General features: G+C 34.4%; 1 protein-coding gene across 2 annotated transcripts in view; it reads right to left on the bottom strand.

The window, feature by feature from the left end:
* Nucleotides 1-19,888, bottom strand: part of Hmgcr (HMG coenzyme A reductase) — a 183,699-nt gene that overhangs the window by 31,711 nt on the left and 132,100 nt on the right. For both annotated transcript variants that reach the window (XM_090373218.1, XM_090373217.1), the window contains exons 13-15: nt 14,375-14,533; nt 11,042-11,127; nt 1,308-1,379 (exon numbers count right to left, since the gene is read on the bottom strand). In XM_090373218.1, coding sequence (XP_090229344.1) covers nt 1,308-1,379; nt 11,042-11,127; nt 14,375-14,533 — 317 coding nt within the window. The remainder of the gene's footprint in view (nt 1-1,307; nt 1,380-11,041; nt 11,128-14,374; nt 14,534-19,888) is intronic.

Below are 19,888 nucleotides of genomic sequence, written 5' to 3'. Positions count from 1 at the left end.
GGTCTAAATTTATTATTTATTGGCTTATAACTTTGGCTGTATTTGTCCAATACTTAATATTTTCGAAATTTTTAGATACATATTCCTCTCACTTTCCCTCCATAATTTTTACTTCTGTCTTCCTTACTTATTTGTTTCTTTGCTCATTTTCCACTTTTTATTTTTCCATATTGCTTATATATATAAAGCCTGATTTAAGTGTAAAATATAAAGAGCATACTAAAAAGAGATGTAATTTATTTATTATTTGTTTTCTTTGATGTTTTATGACATTAATTTCATTAGCTGTAGAGTACCATATTCATGGAATACCCCACAACTGTTCTGCAACCACAGTACTGCTGCATACCACCAATTTTTTAAGCTCTCTCAGAAGACTTAGATGCAACAGGAAAGCTGCAACCTACCTGCCCATATCATTCATGTGCATAAAGAAATTCAAATTGTAGCAAAGATGCTGGCTAAACTTTGCAGTGTTATTTTGTTTTTGCAGGCATTCTTCACCTAATCCAGCTCAGTATAGAAGAGCTATAATCAAAGAAAAGTTTCTCAATACTTAAGATTTTCCAGTGGATATGAGGATTTCATCCTCATACCTCTATGCATTCCTAATTCAAAAACACAAAGAAAAAAATTTAATTAGCTTCTTTCTTCTAAAAGAATGTTAGGCATTCAGTTTGGTAAACTTGCATCCAATAGCTTCCTGAGATTAAGGAAATTAACTGACAGCTTAATTGGTTGATATTTATTTTATATTGATACTGGCACTTTTATTCTACTTTACTGCATTTATAGCTATGTAAACTTTTAAATGGGATATTTAATATTCTGACTAATTCTATTTAACAGAACTGGTATAATTAAAAACAGAACAAGCAGCTTAGTACATAACAGAATGGCCTGAAAAAAAAAAAAAAAAAAAAAAAAACCACGGAAAACTTGTCTTAGCAGCCCAGAATTCCAAATTTGAATGGAACAAAATGATTCTCGGTTGTTCAGGAACAGGAATTAGGGGCCCTGATTTCTCCCCTACAGTGCTTTACATTGACTTCGTACAAAAGCCATTCTGTTCACTCTGGAGTATAGGTTCATTCCAAGTTAATTTTTTTCATTAAAATTTAAAGAAATTTATTAATTGCAGTGAAAATATACTACAAAGTTGACAATACATTCATATGATTTCGTATACCTTCCAGAAGTTTAATATTTAATAAAAGTTCATCAGAAAATTTAAGCATTTACTTTTTTTTTTTTTTTCACACTAATTCAAAACTAATATGCATGTATGACGACTGGAAGTATCTCACCTGCTTGTTGAGTCAAATGCAGCTTTGACAACTTGAAAATTTGCATCTTCTTGAAGCCATGTCATTACTTCCCTGTACAGAAAAAAAAGTGATATGCACTTACAAAAAGATAAATGTTAAATACTTTGCAGTAAGGCTATAAAATGCAAAGAAGAACAAATTTTTATGCAAGACTTTTTATGAAGTCCACTTCATCAATATTTATTCTTACTGTGATAAAAGTGAAACACTGGCTCATCTCACTCAAGAGAATTTAATGAGAGTAGCATCCAAAGAGCACAAAACTAATAACAGGGTTGATCAATAATTATTCATCCTTGCCTAGAAATATTTGAGTTAAGGATTTGATATTATATAAGGTTGAAGTAATAAAGTCTGAGAAAAAAGTAGTGATAGGGAAAGAATGTGAAAAAAACTTAGATGATACAGTGAATTCTAAGAAATTAAAGGCTGAATTAATAAGCCAATTAGAAGGAAAGAAAATAAGGAAAAAATTTGATGTTAAAAAACCTAAATATAAGGGGAAGAAAAATAAGTTACAATATTTGATGCATGCTATAAAAGAATTGATAGCATAATGTAGGTAATTTCAATCAGGGGACTACACCTGATCATTATCAATAAACTGCATTTCTATGCTTACATATAGTTATAGAAGAAAAATATTAAAAGGAAACAAGAGTGCATTAAAAAAAAAAAACTGCCTGCTTCTTTATCTAATTTTGCATACTAAATTATTTCTATATTTCCAACCCACTACATGAAATATCGTTAATACAAAGTTCAAGGGACCTAAATTTTCACGTTTTATAATAACGAGGTTTGTAGTAACAAGGTCCCCCCAAAAGTGTCAACATTTTATTAATTTATTTTTGATATTATTATTTATTATTACCCCAATGTGGGGTAATAATAAATAATAATATCAAAAATAAATTAATAAAATAAAAACAAAAGCCTTCATCTAACAATACAGTAATAGGAATAGCATTTTTTAAAGATTTTATTTTATTTGTAAGATAAACTAAAGAAAAGCGATATTAACGGAAATGAAAATATTGTACAGTATAGTATATATTTTGATATACAATATTTTAGTATCACAGTAAAAAGAATTACAATCTTAATATAAGAGGAGCCATACAAACCATTAACTTTTTAATAAATTAATCTAATTTAAAGAAAGAATCCAATGTTGTCTGCACAGTTTTTGTCCTATATGCATTTTTAACTACAGCACAGAAATTATCAAATGCAATAGTTGTTTCTTTATCAACATTACTACGGGCCAACACATTTTCTATTATGTTCAATGCACATTTTGGGCATCTTTTAGATAGCAGTGAGTGGGCTTCTTCACTTTTGCTGTCACTGGTAACAAAAACATCATTGTTTTGTTTGGTACCCAGCAGCTCTTCTGGTGTTGGCATTGCAGTGGTACCAACTTCATAATTCACTTTTACAAACTCTTCAAATTTGCCAACAAAATCCATATGCTCCTTCAAATTCCTCCATTTCTCACTGTTGCTATTACATTCGTCTGCTGGGCCATGTTTTTCGATGATGTTCTCTCCAAAGCCACTCTTTCTGAAGCAGTTGATTATTGCACTTGATGTAATAATTTCCCAAACAATAAAAAGATTACGGATAGCATCCGAGACATTCCAAGTTGGCTGCAAATTGTTCCCTCCTTCTATGTTGCGAATCGAGTACCTTATCAGGTGGGCTCTATATGCTCTCTTGAGGTTATAAATAACGCCTTGATCCAGTGGTTGCATTAAACTGGTGGTATTGGGGTAAAAACAACAGTCTCATATTTGTCAACTGAAGTGTCTCGGCAGAATGTGCTGTACAGCAGTCTAGAATCATCAAAATGTTCATTTTTTCTGAAGCCATTCTTCTGTCCAATTTTGATAACCAAAACTGAAAAATTTTGAATGTAAAGCATTTCTATTGGCCTCATAATCACAGGAAAGTTGGTTACTTTGGTTTTATTTATATTAAAAATAATTCCATAATTGTTGCTTACTTTATTGATGTTTGTTAATATTTCATTGGGTTGTTCTTTGTTTGTTAAAATCACAATATCATCTGCATATTTTATGTGGTTTATATTTTTTTCCATTTATTATTGTGTCTCTTTTTCTTCAACTGATTTCATTAGCTCTTCCAGGTAGATATTAAATAGATATGGGCATAAAGGACATCTCCTTTTCCCCATATCAATATAATGCCTGCTTGAAATCAATGAAGCACAGATAAAGAGGTTTCTTCTGATTCCAATATTTTTCTGCAATGATGTTTAGTGTAAATATTTGGTCAATTGTTGATCTGTCTTTTCTAAATCCTGCTTGTTCTCCTCCACTACTGTTTCTTCATGTATTTTAAGACTCTTATTTTGTAAGATTCTTATATATGATTTAAAAGGGTAACAGGTCTATAATTATGACAATTTTCTCTCTCTTTTTTTGTGTATAGGTACTCTTATTCCACTTTTAGTCTTCTGGTATACCCCTGTAAATAAAATTAGATTAATTTCTTATGAAATTAACTTAATTTTATTGCGAACACTGTGTTGGGACTACCATACCTATTTTTATGGAAGATTTTACTGCTTTCACCCTCCTTTTTTAGCAATTTTTTTTTTTTTTTCGTGCACTCTAGAGTTTCCCGTTAATATATTTTTTCATAGAAATAAACTGTTTCTATGTAAGCATAGAAACAGTTTACTGATTCATGATCAGGTGTAGTCACCTGATGAAATACCTGTATTATATATCAAATATTTTAACTTTTAATTTTCTTCCCCTTATTAGCATGGGCACATGATGCAAGAAAGAAAGCTTATATAGCATCACCAAAAAAATGAAAAAAAAAAAACACCCTTCTCATTTCACCCATCCACTTGCTCCAAATGTTTGTCTAGTTCTGCTTTAAATCTGTTTAAGCTATCAACTTCTACAATGGCAGATGGAAGTTTGTTCCAGGAATCAACCACCCGCTGGCTAAAGGCAAACTTCCGCACATCTGTCCTACAACTGTCTTTCCTCAGTTTGAATTTATGCCCTCTCAGGTGATTATTCTGAGCAATAGGAAGAATCCATTCAGCATTGAGCATGCTTAGACCATTCAAGGCTTTATACGCCTCAATCAGATCATCTCGCAGGTGCTAGTTTCCAGACACTGCAATTTGCAAAACTTAAGCCTTCCTTCGTAAGAGCAACCCTTTGTTCCATTCACCAGTCTTGTTGCCCTTCTCTGTACTCATTCCAACAGCTCTATATCCTTCTTAAAATGAGGCCTCAAGACCTGCATACAGTAATCAAGGTGTGGCCTGACCATCGCCTTATACAAGGGGATAATCACCTCCTTATCCCTGCTAGAAAAATTCCTGTATATCTTTAACAAGACACCATGAGCTTCTCTTGCAGACCATCTGCACTGCTCAGAAAAACTTCATTCCTGCACAATTACCCCAAGGTCCTTTTCACTCTACCACTGTCAGTGTGGTACCACACAGTTCATATATTACTCTGGGATTACTGCTTCCCATATGCAGTACTTTACATTTGTCAATTTTAAAGTTCAATTTCCACCTCTCAGCCCATCTACTCAACTTTTCTAGATCCTGTTACAGCAGTATACTGTCATTAGTGTCATTAACAACCCTGCCGATCTTCGTATCGTCTGCAAACTTGGACATTAAGCCTGATATACCATCATCAATATCATTAATGAATACAGAAAACAACAATGGACTGAACACTGGGAGACTACACTAATAACATTAGTCCATGAAGAGCAGTGTCCACTGATTACCACTCTGTCTTCTCCCACTCAACCACCCCTTTATCCATAGCAGCAATTGGCCATGCTACCCCAATTTATGCAACAGTCTTCCATGTGCAACAGTATCAAAAGCCTTTGTAAGATCCAAATATATGATATCAAAATTATTCTTTGCATCCAGTTCCTTTGTGACTACATCATAGTATCCAATCAAATTGGTCAGACAAGACTTCCCCTTAACAAACCCATGCTGTGTCTGAGCTGTAACTGAAGTCTTGTCTAGATTATCCTGCAATGCTTCTTTAACCAGTGCCTCCATTAATTTCCCTGGAACATTCAACAACAGACAAAAAACAGGAAAAGAAGTTGGGCATAGCATGTTGGATGAGAACTCAATAAAAATTTTATGAATTTTTTTTACTAATTTTTACTTATTACTTATATATGAGAAATTATAGAATTCTTAAAATACTGTGATTGTTAGACTAAATTCCAAATAGCAAATGCTTAATGTACGGTACTCACCTTATACCATCTGCAATAGTTATTAGGGTGAATTGATTGCTAAAATTTTGGATTGAATAATTTAAATTAATAAATTAAAAAGCGATATAAAAAATAAAATAATTTAATTTGACAGAATTTAAAATAAGCGCAAGGAGGCAGAAGTGCACACCTCCATCCCTGGTTGTCATGAAGGATAATTAATTAAAAAACTGAGTACAGTCAGTCCTCGTATAACACGTGTTTACACTACACAAATTCGATCATACACGATTTATAAATGGGGGAACGATATCTTATATAACATGAACCAAATTCGCCTTTGTGTTTACAAAAAATGGCAGTCGAATGCAGAATCACCCCCAACCGAATGCAACACGATAGGAATGAAGAGAAGATTCTGACAATGTATTTATATCAGTGAAGGGAAAACCCATTTCACCATAATAACGTAAAAACCAACACAATTCCAGCTATCGTTATAATCGCAAATGCAATTAGATCGAGTTTATTAAAGATTCCGCTAGTAGAAACGCAACTGGAAATTGTTTTTATTGTTTTATGGTATTAATCCCTAGAAATGTGCTTTAGTAAAATGTGAGGTGTTAATAGTGTATCTCTGCCTTTATGGTGTTGTTTATTCAGTTGCTACACGCACTCAGCTTTGTTTGTGTGCATCAAGCGTACCTCCTCGTTTTGTAATTGTGCTTTATTTCCTAAAAATGAGCAAAATACTTAAAAGGTGTGAAAAGAAAGCGTCCTGGTGAAGACACTGCAGATTCACAGAGAAAAATAAAAGCAATATCAATAAACAGAGGCAGACTGGGTCAAAAATTCTTAGTGGCCTCATACTATAGTTTATGGCGAAAATCACACCAGCCTCCGGCCCACCCGGGTTTCCCCAGTAAGGCTTATGGCCAGTACGCCTCTGTTGATAGAGAAAAAATATGAAATTGTGAAACGCTTTGAGCGAAATGAAAGAAATGAAATGAGAGACCTAAATGAGGCAATGCTGAGAATTACAAAGAATGCAGAGAAAATAAAAACAACTTTCATAGCAGGAACAACTCAAAGTAATTAAAATCCATTAGATTAAGACACAAAGAATTGGAAGAGATGGAACAGCTGTCATCTGTTTGGATAGAAAACCAAACAAAAAACAAGTTTGCTTATGATAGAAGCAAAAGCATTAGCAATATTTTATTACGTAATAGTCGTAATAAAACACAAGTATTTTATTGCGATTATTTATTGTGTTTGGTAATGTTTTGATTACAAATGTGTGATCAATCTTGGGTGGCCGGCACCTAATCCTATTTTTCCCCATAGGGCCTGTTGTTTATATTGCACGATTTTGCATTGCACAAGGGTTTCTAGGAACACAACTATCGTGCTATAAGAGGACTAACTGTAATATAAAACTGATAAGGCCAATAATCATAACGATGGACTTTCGTTTATGTTTAATTTAGTTAAAAACATCTTCAGTTGGCAAAGTTGAGTAGAGAGCGAACGCGTGCTGTATTTAAAAGAAATATCTATACTCCCATGATGCTCTTTGGAACATGTGGGAATCTCAAATGTGAGAGATTCCAGACCGGGGAAAGACTGAAGGGGAGTTTTGCATTTATAATGTTAAGTTTAGAGTGGTGACAGAACCAGTCAATAATGAGAGCCTCATATTGGAGAATTTTGTAGCTGGTTTTTAGTTTAACTATAGTTATGTTATTGTTTGTTATTTTTGTTTTTAGGAGCATTAGCAACTAAGGCCATATTGCTCCGGGATATGCGGTGGTCATTCCCTGACCTTTCCGCATCCTCCGTATTTGGTGGTGATGGGCTCGAACTCCGGTCTAATCAAGAAGCGTGTGCTACGCACTGCTGCTCCTTCCCACCTGGCTACGTTTAACTATAGTAATGGCAGAATCAACTAGGGGGTGTGATTGTGAGTATGGGCATGTATTGTGAGCTCTGTGCTAGGTTGTCCTGTTCTAAAACTGGACAAAATTAAATTAATTAATTTTTTATCTCACTTTTTAATCTATTAATTTAAATTATTCAACTCAAAATTTAGCCATCAATTCACTCTAATAACTATTGCAAGTTGTATAAGGTGAGTACCGTACATTAAGCATTTGTTATTTGGAATTTAGTTTTTTTTATATTTATATACAATAAAAAATTTTTCCCTCCTAGTGACATTTATTCAGCCAATGGGAGAAGAGGAATGCAGATTACGTGCAAATACACAACAAATACTAAAATACGTAACGGAAGCTTGTTTTACTGTGGTAAAACAAACTTCTGTTTAAGTGTGTTCATGCTAAATAAACCTTGTGCATGCACTTTATCTAACATGACCACATGGTACCATTCGTGATTTCCATATGTAACGTATTTATGTATTCATAGCTGAGGAAGAGAGAGAGTCGAAAGCACCTGTAAGTATTTTATCAGTAGTGTAGCTACTCTTTTTAGGGCCTGGAGGCAAATAACATGTTCGGGCCCCTACTTAATGAAAATTGCAAAAACAGGAGACAGCCAAAGATGTTCGGCCCCTAAAGGGCCTGGGCCCAGAGGCAATTGCCTTGCCTGCCTACATGATAGTTACGCCACTGTATTTTATTTTATTTTATCAAAAGAAGAGAGTGCAGCCAGCAGGGGGCAAAGCCCCCTAATATACTCGAATAATAAATTTATGCTTAATAAACTATGTTAATACACTTAATTTGTTGTTCTTATTCCAAAAACATTACTACTAAAGTAACAATTGTTGCACATAAGTGTTGGGAATTTCCATTTTTTATATATACAGTAGCCTGAAAATAAAACACGGTAACATGAAAACAAACTTCCTTTTACATGTAACAGGATAGGGAAAAATGTAACACTAATTTTTCTCGAATCACTCAGTGTGGCCCACGAAACAAATAACTTCCAATATGGCCCTTGTACTAGAAAAGGTTGGACACCATTGCCTTATGTGGTAGTTTGGTTCCCACTAAGTGGGAACTAAACTTCCCACAGTGTTTAGCAGCATTACATATTTAGATTTTACCAAAAGTTTCATCACTTCCACATTCAAGTCGAACAATTTAATGTCCAGAAAATAGATTTTTTTTGTACATTATTAATTTTAGTATATAGCTGCATATAATAATTTCCTTTCATGCAGTTTCCATAGTTAATCATTTCTGTAAATAGCAACTTATTTACACACACCATTTAATTTCATAATCAATTTTTTTTTAAACTGCACCCAGACACTGGGCATATTCACAACTATCCTAAAGTGATGTCAAGCTAGTCACTGGCTCACAGTATAATTAGCAAAAAACAATTCGTTCTTAATTATGAAGTTTACTAAAAGCAAAGAAAAAAAAAGAGAAATCTCACCCTTTATTTGTAAGGATTACAAATATTATCTCTCTCTTTCTCTCTCTCTCACAGCTGTTCACAATTATACATAATAAACAGTATAACGCTTATTTTAATTTATTATAACATACAGCTTGTATACATCAAACTGCATGACTACTAATGGCAGCAAAAACAAAAAAACTTGGCAATCTTGTTATCATATGCAAGAAATTTATTGAATTTTTCAACAGCAACTGTTATCTTTTCTCACATTGACTAAATTAACATGTTAATTATACACTTGTGAATATTATTTATCTATCACCGTGAAAAAAATTCATTAAATGTGGATAAAAAAATAAACATTTATTTTTCTGAAGCAATAATATCCTCTGCATCTATTTATATACAGTATATCCTCATTAATTTGATATCATATTATTTGAAATATGTATTTTGAAGTTGCCAACATTACCCAACCAACAATATAGGATTTTATGTGCAATTTAGCAAGGATTGTTTAAAATACATCTACAATGAAAGTTGAAATCTGAAATGGGTCTGGTAACTTTTGAATAGCTTGTAAATTCAAAGAGATTGCCAAAACCCCACACACAAACACTTGCAATGAAAATTTGCTAGTGTCTTGCAAAATTTGGTATTGTTATTCAGTATGCAGAATCTTTAAATTTTATATTTTTATTCACTTTCCTAAGAACTGCATGCAAAATCATGGAGAATTCATATAACTAACTTGTATTATGGATGCAAATTTAATCCACTTTGTTTAAACTATGGGGAAACTTTCCAATTGGAGGATTTAAAAAAAAATTAATTCTTCTTAAGGAATTCACAATCAGGAATGCAAAATCTTTTTAAATTTCTTGCATGCAATAATGAAGGTTACAGAGTTTCGCTTCTGTCACCATAATAGTCATGCAGCCCAATGTATACAAGCTGTACATTAAAACAAGAGTTGTCATTTATTATGTAGAATTGCACATACCATCTACAGACAAAGTGTCCACATTTTGGGATACTATTTGCTGTTTAATACTTGTAATCCATGCAAAAAAGTTGATACTTATCTCTTCTAGCACTGCCACTCATTCTTCCAAAAACTTCATAATGTAGCACTCAACTACTGTGATTACAACTATGTATACTAGTCACAGCCTGAGCAAAGCAATGATTAGTTTGACATTAGAACAGCCGAGAGATAGCACAGTGTGCGTATGCCGAGTTTTAAAAATAATGTTAAATTATGGCAAAATTTTACCTCAGTTGTGTGGAATTAAATCCATTTTTTTATGTACATAAATTATGTTGCTATTTATGGAAGAGTTTAATCATGAAACAGCTTCAGAAGCTTTTTTTTTTTTTTTTTTCTCTCTCTCTCAATAGTACTTTCTTAAGCCCAATTAAAAGACAAAAATGTATATAAACCTCCAACATTCAAATTTCATGTGAGAGAAATTCATTAAATTTTTTCACATCACAATTATCTTTCATGCATTGACTAAATTAACCCCATTATCCATATATTATTATTATCTATATGGTGCAAGGAAGCTCGAGGCTTATGCTGCACCAGCCAAAAAAAAAAATAAATAAAAAATTCCCAAGTTACCCTGAGACAGAGAGAGAATCACCAAGAAAGAGAAGAATGATGATATCCAGCTCAGGATCCTGGGTGTGCCAAGCCCATACTCACCAGATGTGAGCCCCTAGGATAATTTCACAAATGTCTACTTTAAAAAATAAGAATTAGGAAACTTTTGCTTTGTTAAAAAGAATGATTACAAATTTCTTTTGATTAATTAATACTGACAAGTTTTTTACTTGTATGTATCCTTCAAACCCCTTTAAATCGAAATGAACATATTTTGGTCCTTTCAACTTCAAATTAATGAGGAATTCAAGACAATTCATATGTGAACAGATATTATTTGAAATTACTTAAAAAAAATTTAGATCTATGTACGTACTCACAGGAGCCCAAACACAAATTCATGAAAAGGTTAAAAATATATTCTGTTAATTGATATTTTTTTGATTATTTACAAGGAACGAATACATACGCTGCTTCTCTCACAGAAGGAAATCTTATTACAGGTCCTCGTGTCATGCCATCTCCAACAACTTCACTTTTTATTCCTCCTGATAACTGTTAAAAAAAAAAAAAAAATATATATATATCTCCAATAGTTTGCATAAAAATCACATCTAAGGAAAATATATAAATCATATAAAAAATATGCCTTATGTAAAATTGACTAAATAAATGTGCTATTCATTGTACAATGAATAACACATAAAATAACCTCCTGAGAGTAGTTTGCAAAGCAAAAATTCATAAATTGGGAGTGATTTGCCCAAATATATAATGGCATAACAGGAAGACTTGTTCCACAAAAAAAAAAAAAAAAAATAATAATAATAAAATAAAACATTAACTCACAAAGATGCATGGCAATTGGAATGACCAAAAGATTTATAAGATAAATGTCCTACAAACAAAATTTAAAGTTTTATTTAACAATAAGATTTTAAAATATCTTTATTGCAAAATACAATAGAGGTGGATTGCATTTGAGGAGCAATACTTACTTATGAACTAATAAAGTAGATGAGTAAACATTTTTGTTTAATAAACACGGGAAAAAAAACAAAAAAACAATGCCAACTGTAAAGCAGCATCTCAGCTTGGGAGTTATATACAGAAAACAGCTATTACTGTATAATTCAAATAAAAAACAACTGCAGGAGTTACTTTTTTTTATCTTATGCTTAATTGATTAAGCTTTAACCACCCTGCTATAAGTCAAATTGCACCCATTACTAACTTAATGGAAACCCTTCACATCATATATTAGGCGCCTCCGTAGCCAGGAGCAGCAGTGCTTAGCACATGCTTCTTTGATTTAGACCGGTGTTCGAGCCCGTGACCATCAAATACGGAGGATGCAAGAAGGTCAGGGAATGACCACCGCATATCCCCGAGGCAATATGGCCTTAGTTGCTAATGCTCCTAAAAACCAAATAATGCGCGATTTTGTATGCGAGTAACACCAGGTGAATGCAAAACTCGGCATCAAGCTGAATGTAGCAAGCTGCACAGCAATACATGAAAGTTTACAAAGCTTAAAAAAATGAAACATCAAATGTGTGAGAGCTGTAGTTACCACTTACTGTAGTTGTATTGGTTGAAGACACCGTTGTCATTCACTGCATTCACAAGACAACAGGTGATACTGAAGGCCAACTCATGTTTTTTCAGGCTCTCACATTTTTCTGTTTGAACGGAAATTGTGTTGTTGTTTGTTGGCGCATTGGCTTCTATGGTCATAATGCACCTCCCAAAGTTTGGCAAGAAATTTTGTGAGGCAGGATAGCATGAGCAGAGCAGCACATTTCTGTAGGTCACTACCATAAAACAATAAAAACATTTGCAGTTCCTGGTTTATTGGGCTTTTCTATTAATGCAATCTAATTATAAATGAGTAGTAAACTCTTATCTTATTGTATTTGCAATAATACTGGAATTCTGTAAGTTTATGTTATTATGGTAAAATGAGTTTCCCCTTCCATGAAATCTCCAATCATATAAAAACAAATTTTCAGAATCTTCTCTTCATTCCTATTTTTAACATGCGAGATTGTTACTGCGATCTCACTTGTGAAATTTGTGCATGCCGCATTCCTCGTTATTGATTGCTTATCTTTTTTACTGTTTTAAATTTACAATCCAAAAAAAAAAAAAGTCAGTGAACAGAAATAAATTAGTATGTATATATTACAGTGCTATATTTACTATAATATTTATTTATTAGAAATTTAAGATGTTTAAACCAGTGTTAGCAATTTTATTGGGTTTCTAACTTTGTTTTTAGTGTTTTACTTAACAGATTGAACATTTTATTTATTTATTTTTTTTGAGTGCTCAGCCCCTATTCCCTATTTTTCCCATAACTCCTGTTGTTTTTAATGCACGAAATAACATAATTTGAAGATTTTTAGGAACATGTGCCGCATTATAGCAGAACTGACTGTATCAAAAATCTGCTTATTTATCATTCGAAATATAAAATGATTTGGGAAAGAATATCAAACAATTTCCCTGGACAATAAATTAAGCTATTCTAAGAGAAAAATGAGAAATTACTTTTATCTAATAGCAAATACTGTTGTTGATTTTCACTCTTTATGTGTGCTTAACAGTATATTTTATCAAAAATACACTTAGAAAAGTGCACTATATTAAACTATATGTTAAACTGCTCAATATATTAAATTCAGTACAGAATAGAGAAAATGCCATTCTTACTCATTTTCATATTTTACTTCAAATGGTGATGGCTGTCACAGATGAGTTCATAAGATCAAGATGAGTTTGTGAAGTGAATGTTCAGTTTCAAAAATTTTTGTTCTTAAAATCAGACAAACAAATTGGGAGCTTACTGTGTGTGCATAAATTACCATCATGAAGAAGGAAGCCAGGATTTACCATCATGAAGAAGGAAGCCAGGATATGAATTTTCTGTTTGTACTCTGAGACGGCCACTAGGGTGAGTGGTTTACAGGACAGAGGCCACAAGAACATTACAATGTGTTATTGGGTAAAACTCTGTACTCTCACCTGACCTTTTGATTATGGTCATGATCTTGCAATAGAACAAAAAAAAAAAAAAAAATTTTCTTGGTCTTAGCACTGTATCACCGAGAACATAAATTTTTTCAAAAAAGTGTTATTATCTTGCAAAACAAAGAAAACCTAGATCCAGTTGTTTTTTTCCCCCCCACTAATCTAATGCAGGCTTCAGTTGAATTCTTCGGTATATTTCAGAATGCCTTCTAAAATGACAAAATAATATTGTTTATTTTATTTTAACGTAGTTAAAATACCTTTCAAAAAGAGAAGGAACATTTTAGCAAGAGAAGTGCTAAGTCCGTTCATGCCTCTTTTCTGTAAGTTCATATCTATTTATTTCACTCAAAATTATTAACGTACTTATAGAAAACTATGATAAAATTGGAATATCAAAATATCTTCTCATTAGCAATGGGCATAAGATGTCATAGTCACAGTCAAAATAATAATTTATATACAAATTAAGTGATTACAAAGTGAATGTGTTAAAAGATATGTAGAAAAGATTATGCAGCTATGTTTCACCCATATATAGCAAAGCTATATTGTCAGTTATGGTATTGGTAGATCTGTTCATGCAGAAAATGACTGCCCAATACAAAACATTTAATTGAAAGGCACTTCCTTTCCTGTCCTAAAATTTTATGACAGCTGTAGTGTTGCAATTGGAGAAATATTATATACAAGAAACCAAAAATAAAGTTGTTATACATTCTTATTAACTATAGTCACTTACAGATACCATTTAGGTAAAGATACTCACTGATATTGCTCTACAGCCTCTGTTAGTACTCGCCACTAAACACCCCTCAGTTGTTGCCATAGGAACAAAGTAATTTTTTCCATCCAAAAGAAGAGGCCCAGCAATGCCAACTGGAACTGGCATATAACCTACTACATTTTCACAACAGGCACCCATGACCTACATGTAAACAGAAAAAAAGTTACCTAATAATTCTATACAAAAGTATGCACACAATATAAATGCAGTAAAACCCTCAATTATTCAAGATATCCTAAGAACAACTGTATTATAAGTAACCAAAATAAAATCTCAGTTTTAGTCTTAGCTGTTTCTAAAATGTATAGAGCTTTGGCAAACATTTTAGTCAATCAAGTAAGCAACAGCCAAATGCTATCTGTGATAAGAATAAATGTTACAAGACTAATGCACACTTAACAGCAAATTTATTAACGCTAATAACAGAACTTACTGGTGTCAGTAAATAATGTAACAGAATTAACCAAATATATCCAGGAAGTAAGATCTTTTAAGAGATCTTGCATGTGATCTCTTAAAAGATCGTGCGAGAGTACATGTGAACAGGTGAAGTTTTTACGGCTCCAGCTAATAGGGAAGTTTTCTTAAATTTTTTCTATTTATTGACTTAAACTGGCATATTAATTTATTTTCTAGAGTTGCTTTATATCCCTAGTAACAATACTTTAGTTTAATTTGAACTTAGATAGAGATTTTGTAGGTTATTACTTAGTATCAGTAAGGGTATCTAATCCACATGTTGGATAAGTTTTGCATCTCCCGCAAATGCTAAGTTTTTAATTATATTTAGCTGGTTTATTGACTTAATTGTTAGATTAAATTATTTTCTATAAGTAGCTTATAGACCTAGTCAAGCGTGGTTTATTTTGAATTTAGATAGCACGATTTTGAAAGTAATTAATATTAGTGTCCGTAGATTTACCGCTCTTAACTTGCCACCATTTATTTATAAGATACAATGTCTACCCGAACTAGATAGCGTAAGGTTTAACGGAAAACTGGATAGTGAGTAGAGTAGTATCAATTAATCAGTAAAATTTACTAATCTTATTAAATTTCGCTGTCAATTAAATTTTACTTTTTTTTTTTTTTTAACTAAATACACATAACAACCTAGTTTTTACAAACTTAACATTATCTGAGGTGGGGGTGGTTGTCCTCTGAATCACAGCCTTTTGAAATGCATTGCTTGTTTGATGTTTGTGGAGCAATCAGGAACAGGATATGGTATTGCCAAGGGGAATGTGTGTGTGTGTGTGTGTGGAAATCAGGCACCAACTCAGCGTTGTTATGGACCTATATGAGAGCTTGAAGGACAGGGTAGATGCCCTTGAATGATTTAAATTGAGGGGCCCATCAAGCTCTCAACTGCCCACATCAATGCCAGAGCTTACACTTGAACATCATGCAACACAGTGGCAACCCCCAAAGCAGAATGCACTGGTCCCAAAGGAACTAGTTGTCAGTGACTATTATCAGGGGAACAGGGAACATTGTGCAAAAAGATAGGTGGAACAGGACCAGGGTATGTCTGCCAAGGGAAAAGGTTGATGTTATAGAGCAGATATCATCTTTTAAGGGCAGAAAGGGTGATATTATTGTACACGTTGGCACTAATGATATTAAGAGTAGGAGACCAGCAAAATCACTTAAAAAGTACAGGTCAATGTTGAAAAAAAAAAAAAAAAAAAGCCATGAGTTAAGGTTGAATTTGAAAGTGTCCGCAAATCTGCCCAGACACGATAGGAGGGAGTATATGATGAGATCCTTACCAATCAAATTGGGATGGAGAGATTGTGCAAGGCTCAAGGGGTAGAATTTTTCTTAGCCTGGTCTGTACTTGTTAACAGCAGAGACTGCTACTACAGGGATGGGATACACTTAAATAGAAAGGGTGCAAGAATATTTGCTGATGCTATCAAGGCAGAGTTAGGTGGGGCAGAAAACTGCTAGCATGGAGGGATACACTGACTAATAGATTAACAGTAGCCACTGGCAGAGGTGAAAGTGATTCTTGCACTGCTTCGAACGAAATGCAATTGAGCAGCAGCCTGGAAAGCAAGGCAATGGGGATATCCGGGACTACTGGCAGTTAGCATTAGTAGAGGCATATGATGCAAGAAAGCAAGCTTATGCAGCATCAGCCAAAAAAACCAAAAAAAAAAAAAACACCACCCCCATTTCACCCCTCCGTTCGTTCAAAATACCTGTCCAGCAGAGCCTTAAATTTATTTAGGCTATCAACTTCCACAACAACGGATGAAAGTCTGTTCCACCTACCAACCAACTACCTGCAGGCTAAAGGCAAATTTCCACACATCTATCCTACATCTGTCTTTCCTCAATTTGAATTTATGCCCTCTCAGGTGATTATTCTGAGCAAGAGGAAGAATCCCATCAGCATTGAGCATACTCAAACCATTGAAGACTTTATACACCTCTATCAGTTCACCTCGCCGGTGCCTAGTCCCCAGACACTAATTTGCAAAACTTAAGCCTTTCTTCATAAGAACCTCTTTCTTCCATTCACTAATCTTGTTGCCCTTCTCTGTACTCTTATCAGCAGCTCTACATCCTTCTCGAAATGCCTCCAGACCTGTATACAGTACTCAAGGTGTGGCATGACCATTGCCTTATACAAAAGAATAATCACCTTATTCCTGCCAGAAAAATTCCTGTATATCATTGACAAGACACCATGGGCTACTCTTGCAGCCCATCTGCACTGCTCATAAAACTTCATATCTGCCTGCACAATTACCCCCAGGTCCTTTTCATTCTCTACCACTGTCAGTGTAGCACCACAGAGTTGATATGTTGCTCTGGGGTTACTGTTTCCCATATGTAGTACTTTACATTTGTCAATGTTAAACTTCATTTGCCACCTCTCAGCACATCTGCTCAACCTTTTCAGATCCTGTTGCAGCAGCAGCAGCAGCATAGCATCAGTAGTGTCCTTAACAACCCTGCCAACCTTCGTATTGTCTGCAAACTTCAACATTAAGCTTGATATACCATCATCAATATCATTTATAAATACAGAAAACAACAATGTACCCAACACCGAACACTGAGGGACTCCACTAATAACATTAGTCCACGATGAGCAGTGTCCATTGATTACCACTCTGTCTTCTCTCTCTCAACCATCCCTTTATCCATAGCAGCAATTTTCCTCCAATGCCACACTGCTCCAATTTGTGCAGCAGTCTTCCATGTGCAACAGTATAAAAGTTATTCCCTGCATCCAGTTCTTTTGTGACTGCATCATAGTATCCAATCAAATTGGTTAGACAAGACTTCCCCTTAACAAACCTATGCTGTGTCCAAGCTATAACTGAAGTCGTGTCTAGATGATCCTGCAGTGCTTCTTTAACCAGTGCCTCCATTAATTTTCCTGAAACAGAAGTTAAACTCACAGGTCTATAATTACTTGTGTCAGCCTTTGATCCTGCTTTGTGAATTGGGGGTCACATTTGAACATCTCCAGTCTATGGGTACCTCCCCTAAGTCCAAAGAAGCTCTCATAATTATGGCTAAGGGTTTGTTTACTTCCTTTGCTGCCTCCTATAATATAACTGGATAGATCCCATCCACCCCAGGTGCCTTTCTTGTGTTTATCCTTAATTTCTCCTCCACTTTCCTCTCAGTTATTACAAAATCATCTAGCTCACTGCCAGAGTTTACTTCACCTCTGGCATTCCCCTTCCTGAAGGACTCCTCATGGGTGAATGTAGATGCAAAATACTCGTTTTGTTTGTTAGCTACCTGAGTAGGATCCTCAACTGTTGAACCATCAATATCCAGTGGACCAATCTGATTCATCACTTTCCTTCTAGAGTTTACATAGGTAAAGAACTCTTTTTCTGTTTTTCTTTGCATCTTTTACCAAGGATTTCTCATAATCTGCCTTTGCCTGCCTAATCTCCATTGTGACTTGGTTACAGACCAGCTTATATTTATCATAGGCTTCCATGTCACACATTAATTTATATGTATCCCATGCATTTTTCTTCTCTGCCATATGTCTCCTTAGTTCATCTGAAATCCATTTAGGCCTAAACCTTGAATAATATTTCTTAGGTGGTATGTAAAGCCTAGTAGCTTCCAAGATAAGTTCTTTGAATGCTTCCCATTTTGAATTTACTCTTGGTAACATCATCAGTTTGTCCCACTGTATAGAATTTAAATACTGTCTCAGACCATTGTAGTCACCTTTACAAAAGCAAAAACCTTTCCCTTTACCCCTGATGGTAGTTACCTCTTTGAGTAAATCCCACTTCAGCACACTGATCACTGCCACCTAGTGGTTCCTTTATCTGCAGATTTTTAATGCATGAAGAATCACTATTGACAATCAGATTAAGAGTATTACTTCCTCTAGTTGCCTCCCAAACATGCTGATGTTGAAAACAATCATCCAATAAATCCACAAAAGCCTTGCTAGTGTGCAAGTAACCAACCCACAAATTCCAGTCAATATCTGGGAAATTAAAATCCCCCATTATAAGTCTTTGATTTACTGGCCCATTCAATTTCCCTGTACAGTATCTTATTATACTCATCGGAGTCATTAGGCCTATAGCACACTCCTACTCTCAATTTTGATTTACCTATGCTTATGTCACACCAAACTGACTCGACACTGCCCTGTCCATCGATGTCGTCTGGCTTCACTTCCTTGGATTTTATGTGTTTCTTAACTAATAGCATAACCCCTCCTCCCTTCCTATCCTGTCGATCATTTCTGTACACATTGTACTCCAAAAATTCCAGTTCTGCATTCCTTATATTTGTGTGACACCACTTCTCTGATATCCCAACAATATCTGCCTTTGATGTTTTGAGCAATACCTCAAATTCATTTACCAAACTCCTAGCATTGGTGTACATGCACGTACACATGCGCCTGTTCCTATTCTTAGCTACACTAACACAACCCATGTGTTTAACTTGTACCGCAATGACTCCCAGCAGTCTCTGAAATACCCTGCATTTTGTTTTCCAGGCTGCTGCTCATTTCAATAGAAGCAGTGCAAGAATCACTTTCACCTCTGCCAATGGCTACTGTTAATCTATTAGTCCTTGTATCCCCCCAAGCTAGTAGTTTTTCGACCCATCTAACACTGCCACGATAGCATCAGCAAATATTCTTGCACCCTTTCTATTTAAGTGTATCACACCCCTGTAGAAGGGTTTCTTGTTAACAAGTACAGACCAGGCTGAAAAAAAATTCTAACCCTTGAGCCTTACACAATCTTTCCAAGGCCAAATTGATCAACAAGGCTCTCATCATATACTCCCTCCTATTGTGTCTGGGCAGAATTGCAGACACTTTCAAATTCAACCCTAATTCACGGCTTTTTTTCAACAGTGACCTGTACTTGTTAAGTAATTCTGCCGGTCTTACTTTTAATATCATTAGTGCCAACATGTACAACTATATCATCTTTTGTGCCCTTTAAAGATGATATCCACTATACAACGTCATCAACC

This window comes from Mastigoproctus giganteus, chromosome 5, assembly GCF_048544385.1.
Source record: "Mastigoproctus giganteus isolate SK-2022 chromosome 5, ASM4854438v1, whole genome shotgun sequence".
Classification (NCBI taxonomy): domain Eukaryota; kingdom Metazoa; phylum Arthropoda; class Arachnida; order Uropygi; family Thelyphonidae; genus Mastigoproctus; species Mastigoproctus giganteus.
This window is presented reverse-complemented; position numbering and strand designations above follow the sequence as displayed.